Source organism: Carcharodon carcharias, chromosome 13 (genome assembly GCF_017639515.1).
Source record: "Carcharodon carcharias isolate sCarCar2 chromosome 13, sCarCar2.pri, whole genome shotgun sequence".
NCBI classification, from domain to species: Eukaryota; Metazoa; Chordata; class Chondrichthyes; order Lamniformes; family Lamnidae; genus Carcharodon; species Carcharodon carcharias.
In genome coordinates, this window is record NC_054479.1 from 100,926,591 (window position 1) to 100,950,480 (window position 23,890).

At 43.7% G+C, this 23,890-nt stretch overlaps 1 protein-coding gene across 4 annotated transcripts in view; it reads right to left on the reverse strand.

Annotated features, from left to right (window-relative positions):
• Positions 1-23,890, reverse strand: part of LOC121286424 (proton myo-inositol cotransporter) — a 162,665-nt gene that overhangs the window by 129,037 nt on the left and 9,738 nt on the right. For all 4 annotated transcript variants that reach the window (XR_005944933.1, XM_041203532.1, XM_041203529.1 and 1 more), the window contains exon 2: positions 1,070-1,229. Coding sequence is in view for 3 of the 4 variants with exons in the window: in XM_041203532.1 (XP_041059466.1) it covers positions 1,070-1,229 (160 nt within the window). In the remaining variant the exon portion in view is untranslated. The remainder of the gene's footprint in view (positions 1-1,069; positions 1,230-23,890) is intronic.

Genomic DNA, 23,890 nt, shown 5'->3' on the forward strand with positions numbered 1-23,890 from the left:
TGAACACCTTATTAACCTCTTTCTCAACCTCCTTCCAGCTTCAATGATTTGCGCACATACATCTCAGGTTCTTCAGCTCCGATAACTCCTTTAGAATTGTATCCTTTATTTTATGTTGCCTCTCCTTATTCTTCCTACCAAAATATATCACTTCATATTGCTCTGCAATAAATTTCATCAGTCACGTGTCCACCCATTCCACCAGCTTTTGTCCTCTTGAAATCTATCACTATCCCCCAACAGTCAACAATACTTCAAAGTTTTGCATCATCTGCAAGTTTTGAAATTTTGTCTTACAGACCCAGATCTCGGTCATTAGTATAGATCAAGAAAGGCAGCGGTCCTAATATCAATCCTCATGGAACCCCATTGTATATATTCCTCCAATGTGCAAAACAACCTTTCACCACTACCTGTCACTCAGTCAACTTTGTAGCCATGCTGCCACTGTCATTTTTATTCCATCGGCTTTGCCTTTTCTGGCAAGCCTATCACGTGACACTGTGGACGTCCAGGTACACCAAATCAACCATATTATCCTCATCAACCGGCTCCATTATCTCATCAAAAATACTCGAGCAAGTTAGTCAAAAACAATTTGCCTTTCCTTAATGAATCTACATTTGTCCAAGCGACTATTAATTTTGTCTCAGGTTATCATTTGTCTGAGGTTAAACTGACTGGCCTGTTGCTGTTGGTTCCATTAGATTGGTAGAATTTAATTAATGTTATTCACTAATATATAGTTATGATCCAAAAGCACGCTAAGTGGATCACAACTACAGCATAGTCAGCTCAAAACATAATGACGTTTTAACTGGAAAACTTGACAAGAAATAAAACAGGTTATTTACCCTATTAAGATGGATTTTAAATGGTTTTCATTTACATGTGATTCCAGGCACATCAATTCACATTTATTTAAATTCTCAGAAAAGAAAAAAAAACATCTTCTGAAATACGTAACTATCAAAAAATGTGGGTTTTTTTCTAGTGCATATATCACTCAATTTTAAGCCTTTAAATACTTCCTAGAATAAACAACACTAATTGATTTTACACCACGTACCTCCAGCCATTTGCTTCAAGGTAGCTAAATGCTCCATCAATGACACTTGCAAAAAATTGTCCTCCAGTAATGAAAAGGGTGTTAATGGTAACTAATCGTCCTCGGAGATGGGAAGGTGCAGCCTCTGCAATGTATACTGTCACAGTCATGGAAGCCAGTCCTAGGGAAAAAATGAACATGCAGAACTGAAGACATCACATGCAGTGAACACCTTATTTTGCATTGACGAGTTAAACTATAGTCATTTCAGGTAAAGATAACAGTGGGCCATAACTTCCAATGGAGTTGGAGTGGCACTCCACTCAAAATTACCTGGAAATCCAAGGATCCTATTTCACCCAACCTACCGACTTAGGCTGGGTGAGATCTGTGTAGTGAAGCTCACTCCCGGGGTCTACCATCGAGGGCAGCTCAGTCGCAGGTAAGTAGCCGTTCCCCTTTTTTTATGGTGTCAGCTGTGGTAAACCAGGTCAGTTTCAAAGGTCCAGCCAAGTTTAAAAGGTCTTTGACAAGCCAGGAGAAGATAAGTGTATAAGGGAAGGTGGCGGGCCTGGGGAACGGGGACTCCTGTGGAGGAGTCAGATGGGTTGGGGAGATGGGTCAGTACAATAGTTACCCAGAAGCTAGAAGTGGTTTTAATTCTAACTTTTTCTGGGTAACTATCGATGTAGTGGGGGGTTCCCCAGCATTTCTTTGGGGTACCTCCCAAAATACACTGCCCTGGAGCTCAGAAGTTGCGGCCCAAACAACTGACACTTCCTGATCGAAACTCTGCACTGTTAAATCAACAATTCTTCAACCTACTTGATTGAGGAGATAAGATAGTTCCTTGCAAGTTCAGACAGGGCCCAAGAGCCTTGTAGAGGGGGCAGCGCTTTTTAGGTGGTTGGCCAACAGGAACTACCAGTGGCAACCCCACAGAAGGTCTATGGGTAAGTGTAACAAACAGTGCCTGTAAAGTCCAGCCCAATTATACCCAGCAGCAAAAGGCACAATGGTGAGAACTGCCTCTGTACTGGGCTTTACGTTCTTGTGACTATCAAGTCGGAACAAGTATCCAGACAGCTTGAGAGATATTTACCTATTGTAAATTTTGATGATGTAATTCAAATGATTTATGTAATCTGAACCACAAAACTGAAATTACAAGGGGGCTTGAAAGGCAGAGAAGAAATTTTCCTTTGATTGTTCAGAAATTTTAAGCAGCAGCAGGAAAAACAAGTAGATTTACAGCCTTTATATTATTACCGTAGAACATAATACAACTTGACTATTACTCAGGTATTCAATATCTAAAGGGGGAGTTCAGAAGCATATTTACAGGGATACTTGAAGGCCTCCTACAAGGAGTGAAAAACCAAAAAGCAGATGGAAAACCAAAAAGCAACATGTGCAAAGGCTGTCAACTCAAGCAAGCATGTTGTTTACAAATCTTCAGCAAATTAGATGAAAAAAAATGCAGTAAATGCAGGTTAAGAGAAGCATGTTCCACTGCTATGTTCCCTAAAGCCTGTAAAAATTATACACCCACTTTTTTTCCTTAAATTGTGTCTTGCCTCAGATACTTATTCTGACAACTCAGAAGATGAAAATACCCCAAATCCTCTTTTCACTCAGTGACCACGTTAAGTTGACTCTTAAGAACTAAATCCTCAACCAAAAGAAATAGGTGGAGGTGAAAATTCTGCTTGAACTACTGAAGTCCCTGTGGAGAAGGTGCTCCCACAAAGCTGTTTGATAGGGTGTTGCAAGATTTTGACCCAGCAACAAAGAAGGAACAACAGTGAGAGTGTCCAAGTAGGGATGTTGCATGACTTGGAAAAAAATTTAGAGGTGATGGTGTTCCCATGCAGTTGCTGCCCTTCTCCATGGTGGAGGTCCCGGGTTTGGGAGGTGCTGCCAAACAAGTCTTGGTGGGCTGCTGCAATGCACCATGTAAATAGTTCCAGCATTCCAAGTTTCTAATCCCTCATATCGTACAGCATGGTCTACACATTACGTTCTGTGGTTTCCACGTCCTTTCTATAATGGGAAATCAAAACTGCAGTCTTGTAACAAGAACATTTTCATCCACAAATTTATTTCCAGTTTACTGTTGTATGCTATGCTCTTATGAAACCCAAAATACTCCAGTCAGTAAATTACGGTTTAATCTTGTTGTGCTCACTTTCAAGAAATTATTTGTGCCCACTAAGTACCTGAGGTTCACCCACATCTTTAAGTATCTTTTCATTTGAGTGCACATTTCCAGTGTTAATTTTCGCTTTCAAAATGCCTCGCTTCACACTTCTTTACATGAAGCTGTTACTGGCTCCTGTTATGGACAGGAGGGGGTCAGTTCAAACAGCAGTTTTTCTCCTCCACCTGTCCATAAACAGAAGGAGTTTTGAATTAGTTCTTTCTTTTTAAAAAAAAAGTAAGTGGTGGTGTATTGTTTCCCAACCCTTCAGTTTTTGTGTGATCCAATTTTTACTAATAACCTCACAGCAAACTTGAGTTAGGATAAAAAGCAAAAAACTGCGGATGCTGGAAATCCAAAACAAAAACAAAAATACCTGGAAAAACTCAGCAGGTCTGGCAGCATCTGCGGAGAGGAGCACAGTTAACGTTTCGAGTCCGAATGACCCTTCAACAGAACTAAGTAAAAATAGAAGAGAAGTGAAATTTAAGCTGGTTTAAGGGGGTGGGGGGACAAAAAGAGCTGGATAGAGGGCCAGTGATAGGTGGAGATAACCAAAAGATGTCACAGACAAAAGGACAAAGAGGTGTTGAAGGTGGTGATAATATCTAAAGGAATGTGCTAATTAAGGGTAGAAAGTAGGACGAGCAAGTAAAAATAGCCCTAGTGGGGGTGGGGTGGGGGGGAAGGGATCAAAATAGGCTAAAAGGTAGAGCTAAAACAACATATGCAAATACACTTAAAAATAGTGGAAGTAGGTGGGAAAAGAAAAATCTATATAAGTTATTGGAAAAAAACAAAAAGGATGGGGAAAAATCGGAAAGGTGGTGGTTCATGATCGAAAATTGTTGAACTCAATATTCAGTCCGGAAGGCTGTAAAGTGCCTAGTCGGAAAATGAGGTGCTATTCCTCCAGTTTGCGTTGAGCTTCACTGGAACAATGCAGCAAGCCAAGGACGGACATGTGGGCATGACAGCAAAGTGGAGTGTTGAAATGGCAAGCGACAGGGAGGTCTGGGTAATACTTGTGGACAGACCGAAGGTGTTCTGCAAAGCAGTCACCCAGTCTGCGTTTGGTCTCTCCAATGTAGAGGAAACCGCATTGGGAGCAACGAATGCAGTAGACTAAGTTGAGGGAAGTGCAAGTGAAATGCTGCTTCATTTGAAAGGAGTGTTTGGGCCCTTGGAAGGTGAGGAGAGGGGATGTAAAGAGGCAGGTGTTGCACCTTCTGCAGTTGCATGGGAAGGTGCCGTGGGAGGGGGTTGAGGTGTAGGGGGTGATGGAGGAGCGGACCAGGGTGTCCCGGAGGGAACGACACCTGTGGAATGCTGCCGGAGGTGGGGGGGGGTGAAGGGAAGATGTGTTTGGTGCTGGCGTCATGCTGGAGTTGGCGGAAATGGCGGAGGATGATCCTTTGAATGCAGAGGCTGGTGGAGTGTTGAGTGAGGACACGGGGGACCCTATCATGTTTCTGGGAGGGAGAATGCGCGGGAGATGGGCCGGACACGGTTGAGGGCCCTGTCAACCACTGTGGGTGGAAAACCTCGGTTAAGGAAGAAGGAAGACATGTCAGAGGAACTGTTTTTGAAAGTGGCATCATCAGAACAGATGCGATGGAGGCGAAGGAATGATTAAGGACTCCATCCCCCTCCCACGGCACCTTCCCATGCAACCGCAGAAGGTGCAACCCCTGCCCCTTTACTTCCCCTTTCCTCACTGTCCAAGAGCCCAAACACTCCTTTCAAGTGAAGCAGCAATTCACTTGCACTTCCCTCAACTTAGTCTACTGTATTTGTTGCTCCCAATGTGGTTTTCTCTACATTGGAGAGACCAAAGGCAGACTGGTTGACCGCTTTGCAGAACACCTTCAGTCTTTCCGCAAGTATTACCCAGACCTCCCTGTCGCTTGCCATTTCAACACTCCACCCTGCTCTCATGCCCACATGTCCATCCTTCGCTTGCTGCATTGTTCCAGTGAAGCTCAATGCAAACTGAAGGAACAGCATCTCATCTTCCGACTAGGCACTTTACAGCCTTCCGGACTGAATATTGAGTTCAACAATTTTCGATCACGAACCACCCCCTTTCCAATTTTCCCCCTTTTTGTTTTTTTTCCCAATAATTTATGTAGATTTTTCTTTTCCCACCTACTTCCATTATTTTTAAGTGTATTTCCATCCATTGTTTTATCTCTACCTTTTAGTCTATTCTGATCCCTTCTCCCCCCCCCCCCCACCCCCACTAGGGCTATCTGCACCTTGCTCGTCCTACTTTCTACCCTTAATTAGCACATTCCTTTAGATAATATCACCACCTTCAACACCTCTTTGTCCTTTTGTCTGACATCTTTTGGTTATCTCCTGGTTATCACTGGCCCTTTATCCAGCTCTTTTTGTCCCCCCACCCCCCTCCCCTCGCCTCCCCCCTCCCCACCACCCCTCCCTCTCCCCCACCACCCCACCCAGCCCCCCCACCCCACCCCTCCCTCCCTCCTTAAGCCAGCTTATATTTCACCTTTCTATTTTTACTTAGTTCTGTTGAAGGGTCATTTGGGCTCGAAACGTTAACTGTGCTCCTCTCCGCAGATCCTGCCAGACCTGCTGAGTTTTTCCAGGTATTTTTGTTTTTGTTGTGAGTTAGGATTAACTCAGGTAAGTTCTGTCGAAGGGTCATGAGGACTCGAAACGTCAACTCTTTTCTTCTCCGCCGATGCTGCCAGACCTGCTGAGTTTTTCCAGGTAATTCTGTTTTTGTTTTTGTTTTGGATTTCCAGCATCCGCAGTTTTTTTGTTTTTATATAAATGATAAAGGGTGTTTGCAACTTCCCACTCCGCATTCCCACAGTAAAGGGAAGTATAGAGGAAAGAATATTTACAGTACGGGGACCACAGAAAAACCAAATATTGATTCACATGACTTCCAGAGTCTCAAAGTCAGAGTCCAATGAGGAATTCTTTCACTTAGGAGTTGAGAGTTCAGCTGGCCAGAGACCCGTGTTATAAGATTTACTTTTCAGGTGGTATTGATGTCACAAGATAAAGTAAGCATGCAGAGATCAAGTTGGTTCTGAAGGCGACGGTACAAAATCTTCCAGCAGTCAGGTTAGATGGACCTGTTGTTTGGACAGAGCTGGCTTCTTTGTGGCTTACCAGTCGGATGCCCAGAAATGTAGTATCAAACTGTTCAAAATGCCATGTTCAAAATCTTGGGTCATGTGACCTTCCTGCTCCACAATGACTTCAACAAAGGATGTTTATCGAGCATCTGGAATTTGGCTTTGTTTTCAGGACTGATAATGTCTCCGCCATGATAGGTTGAAAGGGGTGCCATTCGTGTTAAAGGTCTGGTGTTTAGGAAGCCATTGTCTCAGTAGACCCACTGACTCAACTAACAAAATTGACTTATCAAATGCAAATTGCCTCCCTTGAACTTGGTCTAAACAGTCCCAAGTTGTCTGTTGGAAGTTCCTTAGGCATAACTAAGTGTAATATACCCAAAGCGAAGAATTCTTTTGTTCGAGAGACAACTCCCAGGCAGAGGGTCAACCACCTTAATTGTCTTTGTTCAGCAGAAAAGTCCAGTTTAAAAATAAGAAACAGCAATAAAGATAAAATTTTAAAATATATTCAGAGTTGAGTTTCTGTTTTGTGTCAGCTTGTTTCCACTAACACTATGCTCTCTAACATCTTTTACAGTAGAATTCTATTTGTCAACACCCCTATTTGAGTAATCAACAAGTTTACGTATCAGCATATGGACATGGGCACAGAGAATTCACACACGGCCACACCACCCCCTTCACCCCCACACACTGATTCTGGGAGTGCACCACTTCCAACTCTTCTCCAATCCAAGCTGCATTCACTTAACCTAACTTTTTTTTTCCCATTTTTCAAGCGACTTGCGCCTATGTTTCATATTCCATATAATTTTTATAAGTTTAACAAGTCCTCAAGAAACTGTATCAAATGCTTTCAGAACATTCATGTACATATCTACTGTGCTTCCTTCACTAATCCAAAAAACCCAAATAAGGTGGTCACTGTTTCTAGTAGGAAAGAAAGAAAATAGAAGAAAAATGTGCAAGCTTCCTGCTCTGAAATGAAAGGTAAGACTCAAGCAAAACCATGTTTAGCTTCAAAAAGGTTTATTTAGTGTAATAACAGAGTAACTTACACCAATTGCGAAAGCATTGAGTACATAAGGTATCCTCTAAAAGAATTAGAAAGCAAGGATAAATCTTCCTAGCCTTAAAGTATCAAAAAATATGATTCTTTCAGTGACTTGAATTACTACAGTTGTCAGCATTTGCTCTAATCTTATTTTATCCTCCAAGAATTGAAATACAGTTAAACTGTTTTTTTTAAATGCAATGAGCCTTTTGAATTAAAAAAACTAAAAACACAAATAGTTCAATAACATTCATCATATTTACAGGAACAGGGAAAGGCAATTTAGCTGTACAAGTCTGTTCAACCACTTGGTGAGATCATGGCCTTTCATCTAATGCCATAAACCTATTTTGCCCCCGTTTCCCTCAATACCTTTCGTTAACTAACAATTGACTCAGCATCAATTCTAGTTTGTGAAAAAGATTTCCAAACTTCTGCTAACCTTTTGTTTATGGGAGTGTTTCCTTATTTGACTCCTGAAAAACTTGGCTCTCAATTCTAGGTTAGGTCACTTAGACCTAGAATCATCAAACAGCTGAATAGTTTTTAATCCACCCCATCAGTTCCTCTAATAACTCAAAAACTTTGAACAAACCATCCCTTAATCTTTTTAATTCCATGGAATAATACGAGTTTGTGATCTCACCTCAATTTAACCCTTCAAGTCCTGCACTGTGCTTCCTCCAGGGCCAGTATTCTTCCTGAGGTGTATTGCCTAGGAGTGAACACGTTCCAGGTGTGGGCTAACCAGGGTTTTGTATAGCTGCAGTATGGCTTTCAATCATTTGAATTCCAGTCCTCTAGTTATAGCATTGCAACTGCCTCTCTGATTTTTTTTTTATGCATGTCCAAAATATTTTAATGATTTATGTAGATGGACCCCCAAATTTCTTTGGAACTTAATTACTTCTAGCTTTTCACCATTTAGAAAGTCCCCCAAACTATAATTTTTAGGTCCAAAGTGGATGACCTCACACTTGCTTATACTGAAACCCATTTGTCAGTTTTTCATTACATTTAACCTTTTAGGTATCTCTTCGCCTTTTTATGCTTCCATCTACATAGCTTAGAATACTACTCGTGATATCGGAAAACTTAAATATCAGGATGAAAAGCCATGTATCCAAGTCATTAATCAATAGTGAAAAGCTAAGGTCCCAACATGGATCCCTGTAGGACGCCACTAGTCACATCCTGCCAATCAAGTCGTTACCCATTTTTCTTACTCCCTGTGACCTGTTGCTCAGCTAATCTCCTAACAAGGTAAATAATTTGTTCTTAATTCCACATGTGTTAACTTCAACATATGCCTCTTATGATGGATATTCTTAAGTGCCTTCCAGAGGTCCATATAAATTATAGCAATTTCTGAGAGTGTAATTCTAGTCACCACTTCAACAAATTCATATCAGGTTGGTCAGGCATGAGAAATCCTTGCTGGCTCTTTCTGATCAGCTGAACAATTTCAAGGTATTCAGTCACTCTACCCTTAATTACAGTAATTTCCAGACAACGGATGTTAGGCCAATTGTTTTAGAATGTCCTGATTTCCCTCCGTAACCTTTCTCAAACAGCAGAGTGGCATGTGTAATTTTCCAATCTAAAGCAAAGGTTTCTGAATGAGAGGTGATAGCTTGGAAGATCATAATTAGGGCATTTTCAATGTTCTTATCTACTTCCTTTAAAAATTGGGATGGAAGCCATCTGGTCCTGGGGATCTGTCACTCTTCAATACCATTATTTTCTTTATTATTACTATTGTGCTTATGTTAATTATGACAAGCCCTTATGTTAATCATGGCAAGTCACCATTCCTTGGGGTGTCTGGCATACTATCCTTTTCCTCTGCTGTAAAAACCAATGGAAAGTAATAATTTAAATATGGAAATGAATCAATTTTAAAGGGGTCCATTTTGCTCTTAATTACTCTTGTTCTAAGAATTTTTGGCTCTGATTGAAATATGAAAAGCATGGAATATCAAAGTATGAACGTGCTTTTTGTAGTTCCTACGATTCATTTTTCTAAACCTTTGACATTCTTTGAGCCTGTCCCATCTGCCAGGATCTTTGCTTTTTACTTTGCATTCTTGCATGCTTTATCTTTTAGCTTTATATTGTCCCTTACCTCTTCAGTTGTCCATGTTTTTTTTTTAGCTCCTGCCCCTTCAGGGTATAAACAAGATCACAAATTCTTTATTGAACTCCTCCCACTGAGTTTTGTCATTTATCCATGAACACATTTTCAGTTTTTTTTTAATTCTTTCACAGGAATTGGGTATTGCTGGCTATACCAGCATTTGTTGCCCGCCCCCAATATCCCTCGTTAAGCAGCGCCTTCTTGAACCACAATTCTGACCAGTGACAATGAAGGGATGGCAAGGCAGTTCCAAGGCAGGATGGTGCATGGCTTGGAGGGGAGCTTGCAGGTGGTGGTGTTCCCATGTGTCTGCTGCCCTAGTTGTTCCAAGTGGTAGAGGTCACAGATTTGCAAGATGCTGTTGAAGGAGCATTTAATCTTGTATATGGTAGACACTGCTGCCACTGCAACAGTGATGGAGGGACTGAACGTTTAAGATGGTGGATGAGGTGTCCATCAAGCAGCCTGCTTTGTCCTGGACGGTGTCGAGCTTCTTGAATGTTGTTGGAGCCAGACTCATCCAGGCAAGTGCACATTATTCCATCACACTTCTGACTTGTGCCTTATTAGATGTAGAACAGGCTTAGGGGAGTCAGGAAGCGAGATGCACTTCACAGAATTCCCAGCCTCTGACCTGTTCTTGCAGCTACAGTACTTACATGGCTGGTGCACTTAAGTTTCTGTTGAATGGTAACCCCCCAGGATATTGGCAGTAGGAGATTCAATGATGGGAATGCCACTGGACGTCAAGGAGAGATGGTTTGATTCTCTCTTGTTGGGATGGTCATTGCCTGGTACTTTATTACGCTCCCTTTCTTTTCATTCATTTTCAAATTATTTGTACTACCTTTTCCATCTCAGCCCTCCCCCCATTTACTAGTTTAAAATCCTTGTGACCACCCTTTTTATACTTTCCACAAGGACCCTGGCCCTAGCCCAATTCAGTTGGACCCCTCCCAATGGTATATTTTCTTCCAGTACACATGTCAGTGTCCCATGCCTTCAGCCATGGTGTTCTGATTATTCTTATGCCAATTTGCACATAGCTCAGGTAATAATCCAAAAGATTATAATCCTTGTGGTCCTGTTTTTTTTTAAAATTTAGCTCCTGGTACTCTGAACAGTGGCCCCTGCCTACTTTTCCCTTTGTTGTTGGTCTCAACATGACCTCCAATATTTACGCAAGCCAGTTTGAGATGTCATGCACCCTGGCACCAAGCGGAGAACATACTATGTGGGACTTTTGATCACGGTTACAAAGAATGCCAACCATCCTCCTGATCTTTGATCCTCTACAAATACCATATTATGTTTCCCCCTCTCATTGGACCACCTCCTGCTCCAAGGTGCCATGATCAGCATTCCAGCAGTACTCCCAACAGTATTCATTCTTACAGTCAAAGACAGCAATTCTGTTGGACTGGATCGGTTTTTGTGGATTCTCATTCTCCCTCTCTCTTATATAATTCAAGATAAAATCAGAAAATGCTGGAAAAACTCAGCAGTCTGGCAGCATCTGTGGAGAGCGAAACAGAGTTAACATCGAGTCTGCATGGCTCTTCTTCATAAATAAAGAGTAGAAATGTGGTGGATTTATACAGTTTAAGAGGGGCTGGAGCAGGTGGAACAAAATGAAAGGTGGTCAGAGATAGGTGGGAGCCAAGTAGAAATTTGACAAAGATGTCATGGGCACAGAGCAAAGGGAGAGTTAATGGCAGTGTTAAAGACTAAAGAAGGTGCTGATGATGGCATGAAGGCAAGATAGCAGAATGTGCTAACAGCAGAACAAGGGTCAACGCTCTGTAAAAGCAAAACATGTGACAGATGACCTTGTTTGGGGGGGAAGAGGAATGGGAAAATATTTTGGATAAAGATGGAGGAGAGTTCATGGTCTGAAGTTGAACTTAAATGTTAAGTCCAGTAGGCACTTCAAAGCCTTATCAGAAGATGAGGTTTTACTCCTCCAGTTTGCTCATGGTCTCCCTCTATCTCTTAGCTGGCTTCTCCTTATTCAGGAAACTTTTGGTCGTGCTACACATGATGCTGTACCTCTCTCTCAGATGTAAGTAAGTTCTGGAGAAAACTGTCCAGATACTCCTCCCTCTCCCTTATGTGTTGAATTGTTTGGAACACATTTCAGCTCAATGACTCTGAGCTAGTGAGATTTAAGGTAGATACATCTACTGCAGATTTGTTCACATGGGTCAGTCTCACACTCCATAAACTTCCACACACTGCAGTCCAAACACAATCTGCTTTGTCATATCTTAGGGCTATATTTATTTAGAGATGAACATTTATAGATTCCTTTTATTTCAAACCATGTAACTGTTTGGTGAACACAAACAAAATCTAGCCACTAAAAAAGCAGTAAATCTGATACAAGCAGTTTCACGATGCAATAAAGGCCAGAGTCACTGACTGTGAATATATGGACCTCTGTGACGTTACAAGTGGTGTGGAGCAAGAATGGGTCACCCAACCCTCTATCCATGCCAACATATTACCTACAACAGCATCTTGTGCAGTAACCCTTTAGGTGGCATCTTACTGAATGGCTTCTGGAAATCCAAATACACTACATCTACTGGTTATTACATCCTCAAAATTCTTTTAACAAAAACAAAAAATGCTAGAAAAACTCAGCAGGTCTGACAGCATCTGTGGAGAGAAAGACAGAGTTAATGTTGAGTCCGTTTGACTCTTCTTCAGAGCTAAAGGACAGCAGAAATGTGGTGAAATATATACTGTTTAAGGTGGGGGGGGGGGGGGGGGGGGGGGGGGGGGGTTGTGGAACAGATGAAGCTGGATAGAAGGCCAGCAACAGGCGGAGGCAAAGAGGAGATTGCAAAAGATGTCATAAACAAAAGGTCAAAGGGTTAATAGTGGCGGTACTGGCTATTAGAGGTGCTAGTGGTGACATTAAGAGTGGAAAGCAGAATGTAATAATGGCAGGACCAGGGTAAGCACTCTGGAAAGGGACAGATGGCCCTAGTGCGGGTGGGGTGGGGGAGGGGACAGTGGTGGGAAAAAATTCCAAAATGGGCTAAAAGCTGGGGATAAAACAGTGAATAAAAATGGAAATAAATTTTTAAAAATGATGGAAATAAGTGGAAAAAAATTAACTTAATTAAAAAATAAAAATGAATACAGAAAAGGGGAATCAAAAAGGGAGAGATGGAGGAGAGAGTTCATGGTCAGAAGTTGTTGAACTCAACGTTAAGTCTAGAAGGCTGTAAAGTGCCTAATCGGAAGCTGAGCTGCTGATACTTCAGTTTGCATTGAGCTTCACTGGAACATTGCAGCAGGCCAAGGATGGACATGTGGGCATAAGAGCAGGGTGGTGTGTTGAAATGGTAAATGACAGGAAGGTCTGGGCCTTACTTGCAGACAGACTGAAGGTATTCCGCAAAGCGGTCACCCAGTCTGCGTTTGGCCTCTCTAATGTAGAAGAGACCGCACTGGGAGCAGCGAATGCAGTAAACAGTAGCCTTCCGGACTTAACATTGAGTTCAACAACTTCAGGCCATGAACTCTTCTCCTCCATCCCCGGCCCTTTTTGATCCCTTTTTTCTATATTCAGTTTTATTTTTTTAATTTATATTTTCCACTTATTTTCATTACCATTTAAAAAATTTATTTCCATTTTTATTCACTGTTTTATCCCCAGCTTTTAGCCTATTTTTGATCTTTTTTTCCCCACCACTGTCCCCTCCCCCCACCCCACACCCACTAGGGCCATCTGTCATTTTCCAGAGTGCTTACCCTGGTCCGGCCATTAACACATTCTGCTTTCCACTCTTAATGTCACCATTAGCACCTCCTTTAGCCAGTACGACCACTATTAACAACCGTTTGACCTTTTGTTTATGACATCTCTTGCAATCTCTCCTTTGCCTCTACCTATCGCTGGCCTTCTATCCAGCTTCACCTGTTCCACCTTCCTTAAACAGTATATATTTCACCACATTTCTATTTCCCTGTAGCTCTAAAGAAGAGTCATACGGACTCAAAACATTCACTCTGTCTTCCCTCCACAGATGCTGTCAGGCCTGCTGAGTTTGTCCAGCATTTTTTGTTTCAGATTCCAGCATGCGCAGTATTTTGCCTTTATCTTAGTCTCAAAAATCTTTATTAAATTTGTCAAACACAATTTTCCTTTCATAAAACCATATCAACCCTCTTGATGGTATTATGATTTTCTAAATGCCCTGCTTTTACATCCTTAATAATAGATTCCAGCCTTTTCCCAATAGCAAATGTTAGGCTAACAGGCCTACTTTCTCTCTCCTTTTCTTGAATAGGGCTGTTACATTTGTGGTTTTTCAATCCATGGGCTTTTCCAGAATCTAGGAAATTTTGGAAAATTACAACCAGTGTGTCCAGTATCTCTGCAGCTACTTCTTTTAAGACCCTAGAATGCAGGCCATCAAGACATGGGGACTTTTCAGCCTTTCATACCATTAGTTTGGCTCGTACTTTTTCCTCTAATGGTAACAACTGCTTTAAGTTCCTCCCTCCCTTTTGCTCCCTGATTTTCTGCTGTTATTGGGAAGCTTACACCGAGGTTGCTTCCCCTAGATGGGGAAATCGAGAACACTGGGGCTGGCAGGGGTGGGGCATGTGGGCTGTGGGTGTTTTTGGGACAGACACAGGAGAAATTTCTTCACTGAGGATTGTGCATGCTCCAGAGTATATTCAAGACCGAGATCGATATATTTTTGATCTTTCAGGGAATCAAGGGGAAGCAAAGTGAAGCTGAAGTAGTGATCAGCCATGATTGCCTTGAAAAGCAGAGGAGGCTCAAGGGGCCAAAAGGTTCACTCCTGCTCCTATTTCTTATGTTCTTCTGTGTCTAGAGTCTTCTGTCGTGAAAGAAGCTACAAAATATTTGTTTAATGTCTCTGCCATTTCCTCATTAATTCCCCAGACTCATCCAACGGTACCAATGTTTACTTTTGCTATTCTATTTTATACACCTGAAATATAGAGCTTGCTAGTTTCCCCTTATATTCTAACATCTCCCTCTATTATTTCATTATCCTTTCCTAGGTTCTAAAATTCTACTAATTTTTTGGCCTACCACTTATCTTCATATCATTGTATGCCTTTTCTTTCAATTTGATTTGATCCTCAATTTCCTTAGTTAGCCACAGATGGCGCTTTCTTCTTGTAGAGTCCTTCTTTCTCAATGGAAAATACCTTTGATCAGAGTTATGAAATATCTTCTTAAATGTCTGCCACTGCTCTTCTATCATATTACCTTTTAATCTATTTTCCAGGCCACTTCTAGCCAACTCTGCCTTCATAAACTTAAAGGCAATTACAAGTTTAAGGCACTAGTTTCAGACCCTAAAACTGAATGTGAATTTCCATATTGTTATGATCACTCTTACAGCTAGGATTCTTTACTATGAAATCATTTATTAATGCTGTCTTATTTATACATTGCCAGAGCTAAAATAGCTTGTTCCAGGTTGGTTCCACAACATAAAAGCAAAATACTGCGGATGCTGGAAATCTAAACAAAAACAAAAATACGTGGAAAAACTCAGCAGGTCTTACAGCATCTGCAGAGAGGGATACAGCTGATGTTTCGAATCCGTATGACCCTTCATCAGAACTAAAAAATATAGAAATGAGATGAAATATAAGCTGGTAGAGGGGGGTGGGACAGGAGGAGCTCAATAAGGGGCCAGTGATAGGTGGAGGGCAAGAAGAGACTGCCAAAGATGTCATAGACCATCAACACCCCTTTGTCCTTTTGTCTATGACATCTTTGGCAGTCTCTTCTTGGCCTCCACCTATCACTGGCCCCCTATCGAGCTCCCCCTGTCCCACCCCCCTCTACCAGCTTATATTTCATCTCATTTCTATATTTTTTAGTTCTGATGAAGGGTCATACGGACTCGAAACATCAACTGTATTCCTCTCCGCAGATGCTGTCAGACCTGCTGAGTTTTCCACATATTTTTGTTTTGGTTCCACAACATATTGTTCAAAGGAACTCCCAAATGCACTCTATAAACTCAGCCTGGCCTCATGGTTATCTTTGCCAGTTTGATTTCTCCAATTAAAGTCCCCCATAGTTACTGCAATAACTTTTCTAAAAGCTTCCATTATTTCTTGATTTATACTCAGTCCTACAGTGTAGCTACTGTTAGGAGGCCTGTAGACTACTCCCACCAGTGGCTTCTTTCTTTATCATCTCCAGCCAAATGGATTCTACGTCTTGATCTTGTGAGCCAAGATCATTTCTCACTATTGTACCGATCTTATTCCTTATTAAGAGAGCTACCCCATCTCCTTTTTCTTTCTTCCTATTGTTATGACACAGCAGCTTTTAAAGGCTGAGTTATTTAAAATGCCAGGGAGAAACTTTAAACAACTGTTATAACCTATATGTTCTGTTAAAGATTCAAACGGACTCTAAACGTTAATTGTGTTCCTCTCTGCAGATGCTGTCAGACCTGCTGAGTTTTTCCAGGTATTTTTATTTTTGTTTTGGATTTCCAGCATCCGCAGTTTTTTGCTTTTTTCAATTGGTATGTTTTGAGTTGCAGCTCTAAATTCAAGAATAAGACGACTAAGTTCGAGAGGTTTTTATATCAAACTGAATGAGACATTTATTAATTTACAACAAACTAAACATATACACATGGTTACAAATTACTACTACCACAACTTATAATAAATTCCCAAATTAATCTCCAATAACCAATAGGCTTAACCAGACACCAGACAAAGAATTTTCACCTTACAAATTAAAAATGAGGTTCCTTTCAATTTGGTTCATTTGCAGACAGGTGTAGGCTTACAGGCTTTGATCTTACATTGCCTGTTTTTCAGACACAAACTCCTCTCAAGTTATACCCAGCCTGCCCTTTGAATGCAAATTCTCACTGTATCACCAGGCCCTTTAAACTCCACCTCTTCTAACAATAAACCCCTTTCATAGTACAAATTTTATTAGTAGTATAAACATTGCTTGATGTCTCCTAGGTGCAACATTTCACTCCCCTTCTTCAATGTTCTATTCAACAAAATGCAAAATACTTCTCTGTTTACATCTCAAAACTACTATACAAAGGACTAGCTGGCTTTAATCCAATTAACACACACAGACTAAACCTCTATTTTAAAAAATTACCAATAACATTATATACATTAATAGCTTCATGACACCATACTTCTGAAATATCAAGCTCCCCTGAATGTTTAGTTCCCAGCCTTGGCTACCATGTCTCTACCATGTTACAACATGGACCATGTTATTACTTATATTAATGACTTGGAGGAGGGGGCAGAGTGTAATGTATCCAAATTTGCTGATGATACAAAAATAAACGGGATGGCATGTTGTGATGAAGACAAAAGGAATCTGCAAGGGATGTAGATAGGTTGAGTGAGTGGGCAAAAACTTGGCAGATGGAGTTTAATGTAGGAAAGTGGGAGGTTATGCACTTTGGTAGGAAGAATCAAAAGACAGGCTATTACTTAAATAGAGGGACTCCAAAAAAAGTGCAACACAAAGGGATCTGAGTGTTCCTGTGCATGAAACACAAAGTTAGCAAGCAGCAAGTAATTAAGAAGGCAAATAAAATTTTGGCCTGTATTGCTAGGATGTTGGAGTTTAAAAATAGTAAAGTCTTGTACAATTGTACAGGGTGTTGGCGAGGCCGCACCTGGGGTACTGTGTAGTTTTGGTCCCAGTATTTAAGAAAGGATATACTGGCAGAGATTCACTAGGCTGATTCCTAGGATGAAGGGATTGACTTACCAAGAATAGCTAAATAGGTTAGGCCTTTATTCATTAGAATTTAGAAGAATGAGGGGTGATCTTACTGAAACAAGATTCTGAGGGGGCTTGACAGGGTAAATGTTGAGAAGATGTTTCCATTAGTGGGGAAATCTCAAACTAGGGGACATAGTTACAGAATAAAGGGACACACATTTAAAACTGAGTTGCGAAGGAATTTCTTCTCTCAGAGGGTAGTGAATATCTGGAATTCTCTACCATAGAGTTGTGGAGGCTAGATCACCAAGTATTTAAAGAGGAGATAGATTGATTTTTGAAATATTGGGGAGTTGAGGGCTATGAGGAGCTGGCAAGAAAGAGGAGTTGAGGTCTGTGGCAGATCAACAATGATCTTATTGAATGGCGGGGCAGGCTTGAGGGGCCGAATGGTCTACTCTATTTCTTAGGTTCACTTTTCAAATTATAATATTTCCCTATACAAAAATTGAACACACATTTATCACTTCCTGGGGAACGTTTTGTGCCACAATTTGTTATGGGTTCATTTGTAACAGGGCTGGCGGGGGTTGGGGGGGTGCGGTTGGAGAAGATGGGGGAATAAAGGAAGATAGGAAAGAAAGATTAGGTTAGCGTAAGAATTGCAAGGTTTTAGTCCTTATTCCAGTACATCATGTCACATGACTTTGTGAACTAGTTTGATGCAAAATTGGTACTAACATTTATAGGGACATCTTTCAGTACATAAAGTGCTCCACTTCAGCTCAGCAAAATAAAAAAAGCTTTATTAACTATTTTGCATGCTGCCAGTTAGTACATTTACTTCAAGCAGACTGCCTGCATCAAAACATTTTGCAATGCTGAAATATCAGGTAAACTTCTCAACAACTGATTTTTACATTTCAGATCAGGATTCTAGACCTGCCAACAAGTAATTTTCTGAAATTCATTTTGGCCTGAGCACAGGGAACAACTGATCCCACAGATTCTTCGATTTTACAACTGGGATCGGTATACATTTTTCATTATGAGTGAAAATTAAGAAAATGAAAAATGAATTATGCATAGTCAAGCCCACTTACATGAACTGATAGAAAAATTAAACATTTGAGAATAAAATTATCAATAACAATTCCCTATTTTTCTCACAGTAGTTCCTGTCAAATTAATTGTTAAACAAATTGCAAAAGTTTGGCTTTATTCATGAAAACATTGTACTGCTAAAGCCAATTTGCCCTTTTGCCAATCACGGGGTAGACGCTGACCTGGGCACCCTCCAGGGAGGCAGGGATACCCACAAGGCTTTAATCCAATGAACCTTCAGCTAGCCTACTACAGATGGACCTCCAACACAAGCCAGGGCTGCAGGCTCCATACTCAATACCTGAGAACAAAATTTGCCTGAGTAGGAACAGTAACTGTGTGCCTTGTCATTAAAGCTCAATGACAAACAAATCACTCATAACATCATGGGTTCCTGTCCACCTGCAGAAGTAAGGAATCACCCTGAGCCATGCTCACATATCAAAATTTAATGAATTAACAAAATGAAGCAAAAAATAAAATGAATGCAAAGGTGTCTGGCATCACACTAAGTGGTCATCAGCTAATAGTGGGGCAACATAAAACCAACAGAGAAACCTGTGGTGTGCCTAAGGTGCCTTCCGTGTGCTACGTCTAGGTGCTCCCCCATCATTGGCACTGGCATCTTAGACAGCATGCTCACTGTGCTGTCCTGTTGGCCTCGATGACCTTGGCGGGCATCCTCTGGTCCGTGTTTTTGTTTTAGAATAATGGAAGCACCGCCTCTAAAGATGCTCCTCTCCTGTTGATAAGGTGAAAGTGATTGCAATGCTGAAAGGACCGAAAACTTCCCAGGTTCCCACAGTGATATCGTGGAACGGTTTGATGTACCACAGCCTTTTGTTCAAGATTTTTGCCCTGCATCATAATATGTATATTTTAGTGAAGCAAATGAGAAACACTATAACAACTGTTTGACTGACACAGTACTATATCTGCAATCCAGTTCGCATTCCATTTTTAGCTGTTTGTCAAACTCAACATTCATTCTATTCTTCCATTTTAACTAAATTAACGGGGAGAATTTTCTCCCCGGCTGGTGGGCTGTTCGGGAACCGGCGCAGACCTGATGGCCACCCACGATCGGCTGTGCGCCGCCATTTTACGTGAGCGGGAGAACGTGAAGTGCGGCTCCCAAGAATAGCGGGTGGGCAGGTGGCGGGAGCGCAATGACCACCGGGTCAAAGGCGACCCAGCAGCCTGTTCAAATAGAGCGCAGGCAGCCTTGCAAAGGATGTTCATCATGGCCAACAGAAGGGCTCCCCAGGAGGCCAAGCAGGAGGATAGGGCAGTGGGGAGTGTGCCTCTCGGTTTTATGATATGTGCCTAGCTGCCCTCCTGGAGGTGGTGGCAGCACGGCAGGAGGTCCTCGTTCTTAGGGACCGGAGAAGGTGGCCCCTCCCCACCTGATCAAACGTGTCTGGGAGGTGGTGGCAGACATAGTCAGCTCCCATGACGAGGTGAGACGCACGCGGATCCAGTGTCGCAAGCGATTCAACGACCTCGTGTGCTCAGGAAGGGTGACTACCATGTTGGCAGAGGTAGGCTTTCCTCCCAGTGCCGCACCCCCCCCCCCCTCTCCAAAAACTCTGAGTGCAGTTACAGCATGGAAACATTCACAACATGTTTCCCTCACTGGGTGGGCCAGCAGATATTGCCCATGCCTAGTTCACCCTGAGAGGTTAGTGCTGAGATGGGTTCTGCACCAGCAGCATGTGTTAGACTAACACCCAGAGTACTGTTTTGGGGGCAACTTCAAGGACGTACACCTAGGCGCAGTGCTGGAACTGCAAAACATGTCATAGTCAGGTTGTTAACATGCTGGGAGGGGAGCTTCCAGGTGGCAGGGCACCAATCCATCTGCTGCCCTTGGCGTTCCATGTGCTTGCGTGTCCTTGCTTTGCGAGGTTATACCATGTGGTGGCAAATGTGATGGAGGCAGCATGTGGGTCGTGGGGGGGTGTCCAGCCCTGGTTTCTTGGTGCGAGTGCGCAACAGCTGCAGGATGACAAATCACTGGAGCCTTGCCACTCAGGTTGGGGTGGCAGGGATGCGATGGGAATCCAGGTACAGGGTGGACTAATCAATGCTCCTCTCTCCCTTTCAGGAGAAGACTGCACACAATGCCGCTGAGCAGATGCAGACTGGCAAAGGCCAGGCCCAATTGGCCATAACCACCAGATACGACCAGGTGGTGATGGATCTGGAGAGACAACATGCACCCAGGTCCACCAGTGGCAGTGAGGCCAGGGTGCAATGGGGAGGAACAATTGCTGTGCGCTGAGGTCACCATGTGTGTCCTGGCAGCCATGCTACTACCGAATGTTCAGTGATTGAAGCTTGCAACACGGGCTGTCCATTGATTATGGAAGTATGAGCACAAACTGATCCAGGGGACAGGCGTGCACATTGACGTTGTATCTATTGAACTAATCAAATACCCTTGTTCTTCCTTTCAGCATCACCGGAGCAGAGCCAAGAGGAGGGGGAGGCAGAGGGGCCACCTCTGAGTGCCCTGAACAAATGGAATCACCAGCGTCACACCATCTCTGTCAGACAGGCACCAGCGCAGATACTTGCATCTCGGTGGGAATTAGATCATTGGCTAGTGTCCCGGAGCATAGCGGTGAGGGCACTTCACACTCGCTTGAGGTGCAGGCGGAGACAGAAAATGCCCATGGCACCAGCAGTCAGTGGACTGTTGGGCACCAGGCACATGCTCAGTCGGTGGCTGATGATGTGCCTCTGGAGTTGTCCATGAGGCAGCTGACGCTGCAAGTGCAGCAGGGTATGCAGGAGGATCTGGCAAAGATACATGAGGCAATGCGTGGCATGATGCCCGTGCTGGAGGAGTCCACACGGAGCATCACCAACACAATGAACCTCATGGTCGAGCGCCATACTTCCTCCGTGGAAAGAGTGGCGACTCTCGTAGAGAGGCTTCTCCAGGAGAGCAATCAGGGCATCCTGGCCTTACGCTCGGACCTGTAAGCCTTCACACCGGCATTGACCTCAGCTGGTCAGTGCCAGTGTGGGAGATGGAATGAGCATCAAGTATCTCAGCTCAGTGCCCATCCATCAATGGTGAGCAGGAAGGTCCGAAGCGACCTCAAGGTGCATGAGCTGCCCGTCGTCTCTGAGGGCTCCTCTCAGGGCACTCTGGATGAGGGCAGCAGCCCTTCTGCCCCTCAGCCAGTGACCGTGGGATCTGATGAGTAACTGGGGAGATGCCAGCCATCGAGCTAGCCGCTCCCTCCCAGGCAGGGCCACTAAAGGCTCCACGGACCAGAGGATGCCCGCCAAGGTCATTGAGGCCAACAGGACAGCACAGTGAGCATGCTGTCTCAGATGCCAGTGCCAGTGATGGGGGCGCACCTAGACGTAGCACACGGAAGGCACCTTAGGCACACCACAGGTTTCTCACTGGTGGTTTTATGTTGCCCCATTAGCTGATGACCACTTGGTATGATGCCAGACACCTTTGCATTCATTTTATTTTCCGCTTCATTTTGTTAATTCATTAAATTTTGATATGTGAGCATGGCTCAGGGTGATTCCTTACTTCTGCAGGTGGACAGGAACCCATGATGTTATGAATGATTTGTTTGTCATTGAGCTTTAATGACAAGGCACACAGTTACTGTTTTCTACTCAGGCAAATTTTGTTCTCAGGTATTGAGTATGGAGCCTGCAGCCCTGGCTTGTGTTGGAGGTCCATCTGTGGTAGGCTAGCTGAAGGTTCGTTGGATTAAAGCCTTGTGGGTATCCCTGCCTCCCTGGAGGGTGTCCAGGTCAGCGTCTACCCCGAGCATTCTCTTGTGCGTGCTCATCCTCGGACTTAGCGTGTGTAGCCAGAGCAACTGCATCTACATTTTCTTTTTCCACTGTGTCGCCCTTTTCCAGCGCCAAATTGTGGAGAGCACAGTATCCAACCACGATCTGGTGGGTGGGGGGGGGGGGGGTGTGTGTGTGTGTGTGTGTGTGTGTGTGTGTGTGTGTGTGTGGGGTGGGTGGCATCGGAGTGCGCTCCCTGAACAGTCCAGGCATCGGAAACGCATCTTGAGAAGACTGATGGTTCTCTCTACCACAGCCCTTGTGGAGGCGTGGCTCCTATTGTACTGCTGCTCAGCCCCTGTTCTTAGATAGCAAAGGGGCGTCATGAGCCACCTTTTGAGGGGATGGCCCTTGTCACCCAGCAGCCATCCATCCAGCCAAGCTGAAGCACTGAAGAGCCTCAGCACCTCGGAGTGTCTGAGGATGTAAGTGTCATGCGAGCTGCCTGGGTACCTTGCACAGGCTTGCAAAATCTGCATCCTGTGATCATACACACTATCTGCACGTTCATGGATTGGAATCCCTTCCTGTTGACGAAGGCACTGGGCTCACCTGCTGGTGCCTTCATGGCCACATATGTGCAGTCGATTGCACCCTGGATACGGGGGAAGCCAGCAACGGCCACAAAGCCTCTGGCTCACTCTGTCTGGCTGGCCTCATCCCAGCTGTAGTGGATGAAAGTCAATGCACGCCTGAACAGAACATCTGTCACCTGCTTGACACAGGTGTGGGCAGCTGACTGGGATACTCTGCATAGATCATCCACTGATCCCTGGAAAGAGCCGGAGGCATAGAAATTGAGGGCAACTGTGACCTTCAACGTCGTTGGCATGGAGTGCCCATCCACACGGCTGGTGCATCTTCGCTGCCTGTAAAACCTGGCAGCAGGATAATGGCGTCTTGTGGCCCCTTCCGCCTTGGACTTCCTGTTGGCCCTACACCCCTTGTGCCTGCACTTCTCCTCCCAAAGATGGCTCCCCTGGAGGCTGAATGTAGACTCCTGGCCCCCCCCCATCCCACACCCCCCCAACACCCCCCCCCACCCCCACACCCCCTACCCCCCCTCAACAACGCCCCCCACACCCCCCTACCCCCCCTCAACCGCCCCCCCCACCCCACACCCCCCCAACACCCCCCCACCCCCCTACCCCCCCACCCCCCCAACCCCGCCCACCCCCCTACCCCCCCCTACACACCCCCCCACCCCCCAACACCCCCCTACCCCTTTCCAAATGAAGATTTGTTCAGTCCTTTTCAAATATGGACCATGATGTTTCTATTATGCCAAGCCAACTAGTAACCCACATAAAAATTAAAATACTCCCATTAAAAAATTGTCCAACATTTCCTATATTTTACTGACATCTTCAACTGTAAGCTCTGCTCCCAGTCTTCAAATCTGATGCCGGCAGAAGAACTCAACTGCTTCAGCCGAGATATTCGAAAGATTCATAAAGTCCCAAGAGTTGACAATTTTAGCTCGTAACTCAGCCCATATTCAAGAGAACACAAAAAAAAGTTCAATAATCTGAGGCCATTTAAGGCTGGGGTCACACTTGCTCCTTTCCAATCGATTCAAAATGTTGCTCAATTCCAATCAGCTTTGAAAGATATCTGTAAGGGATTCTCTTCAACCAACTTCACTGGCACTTTTGGACA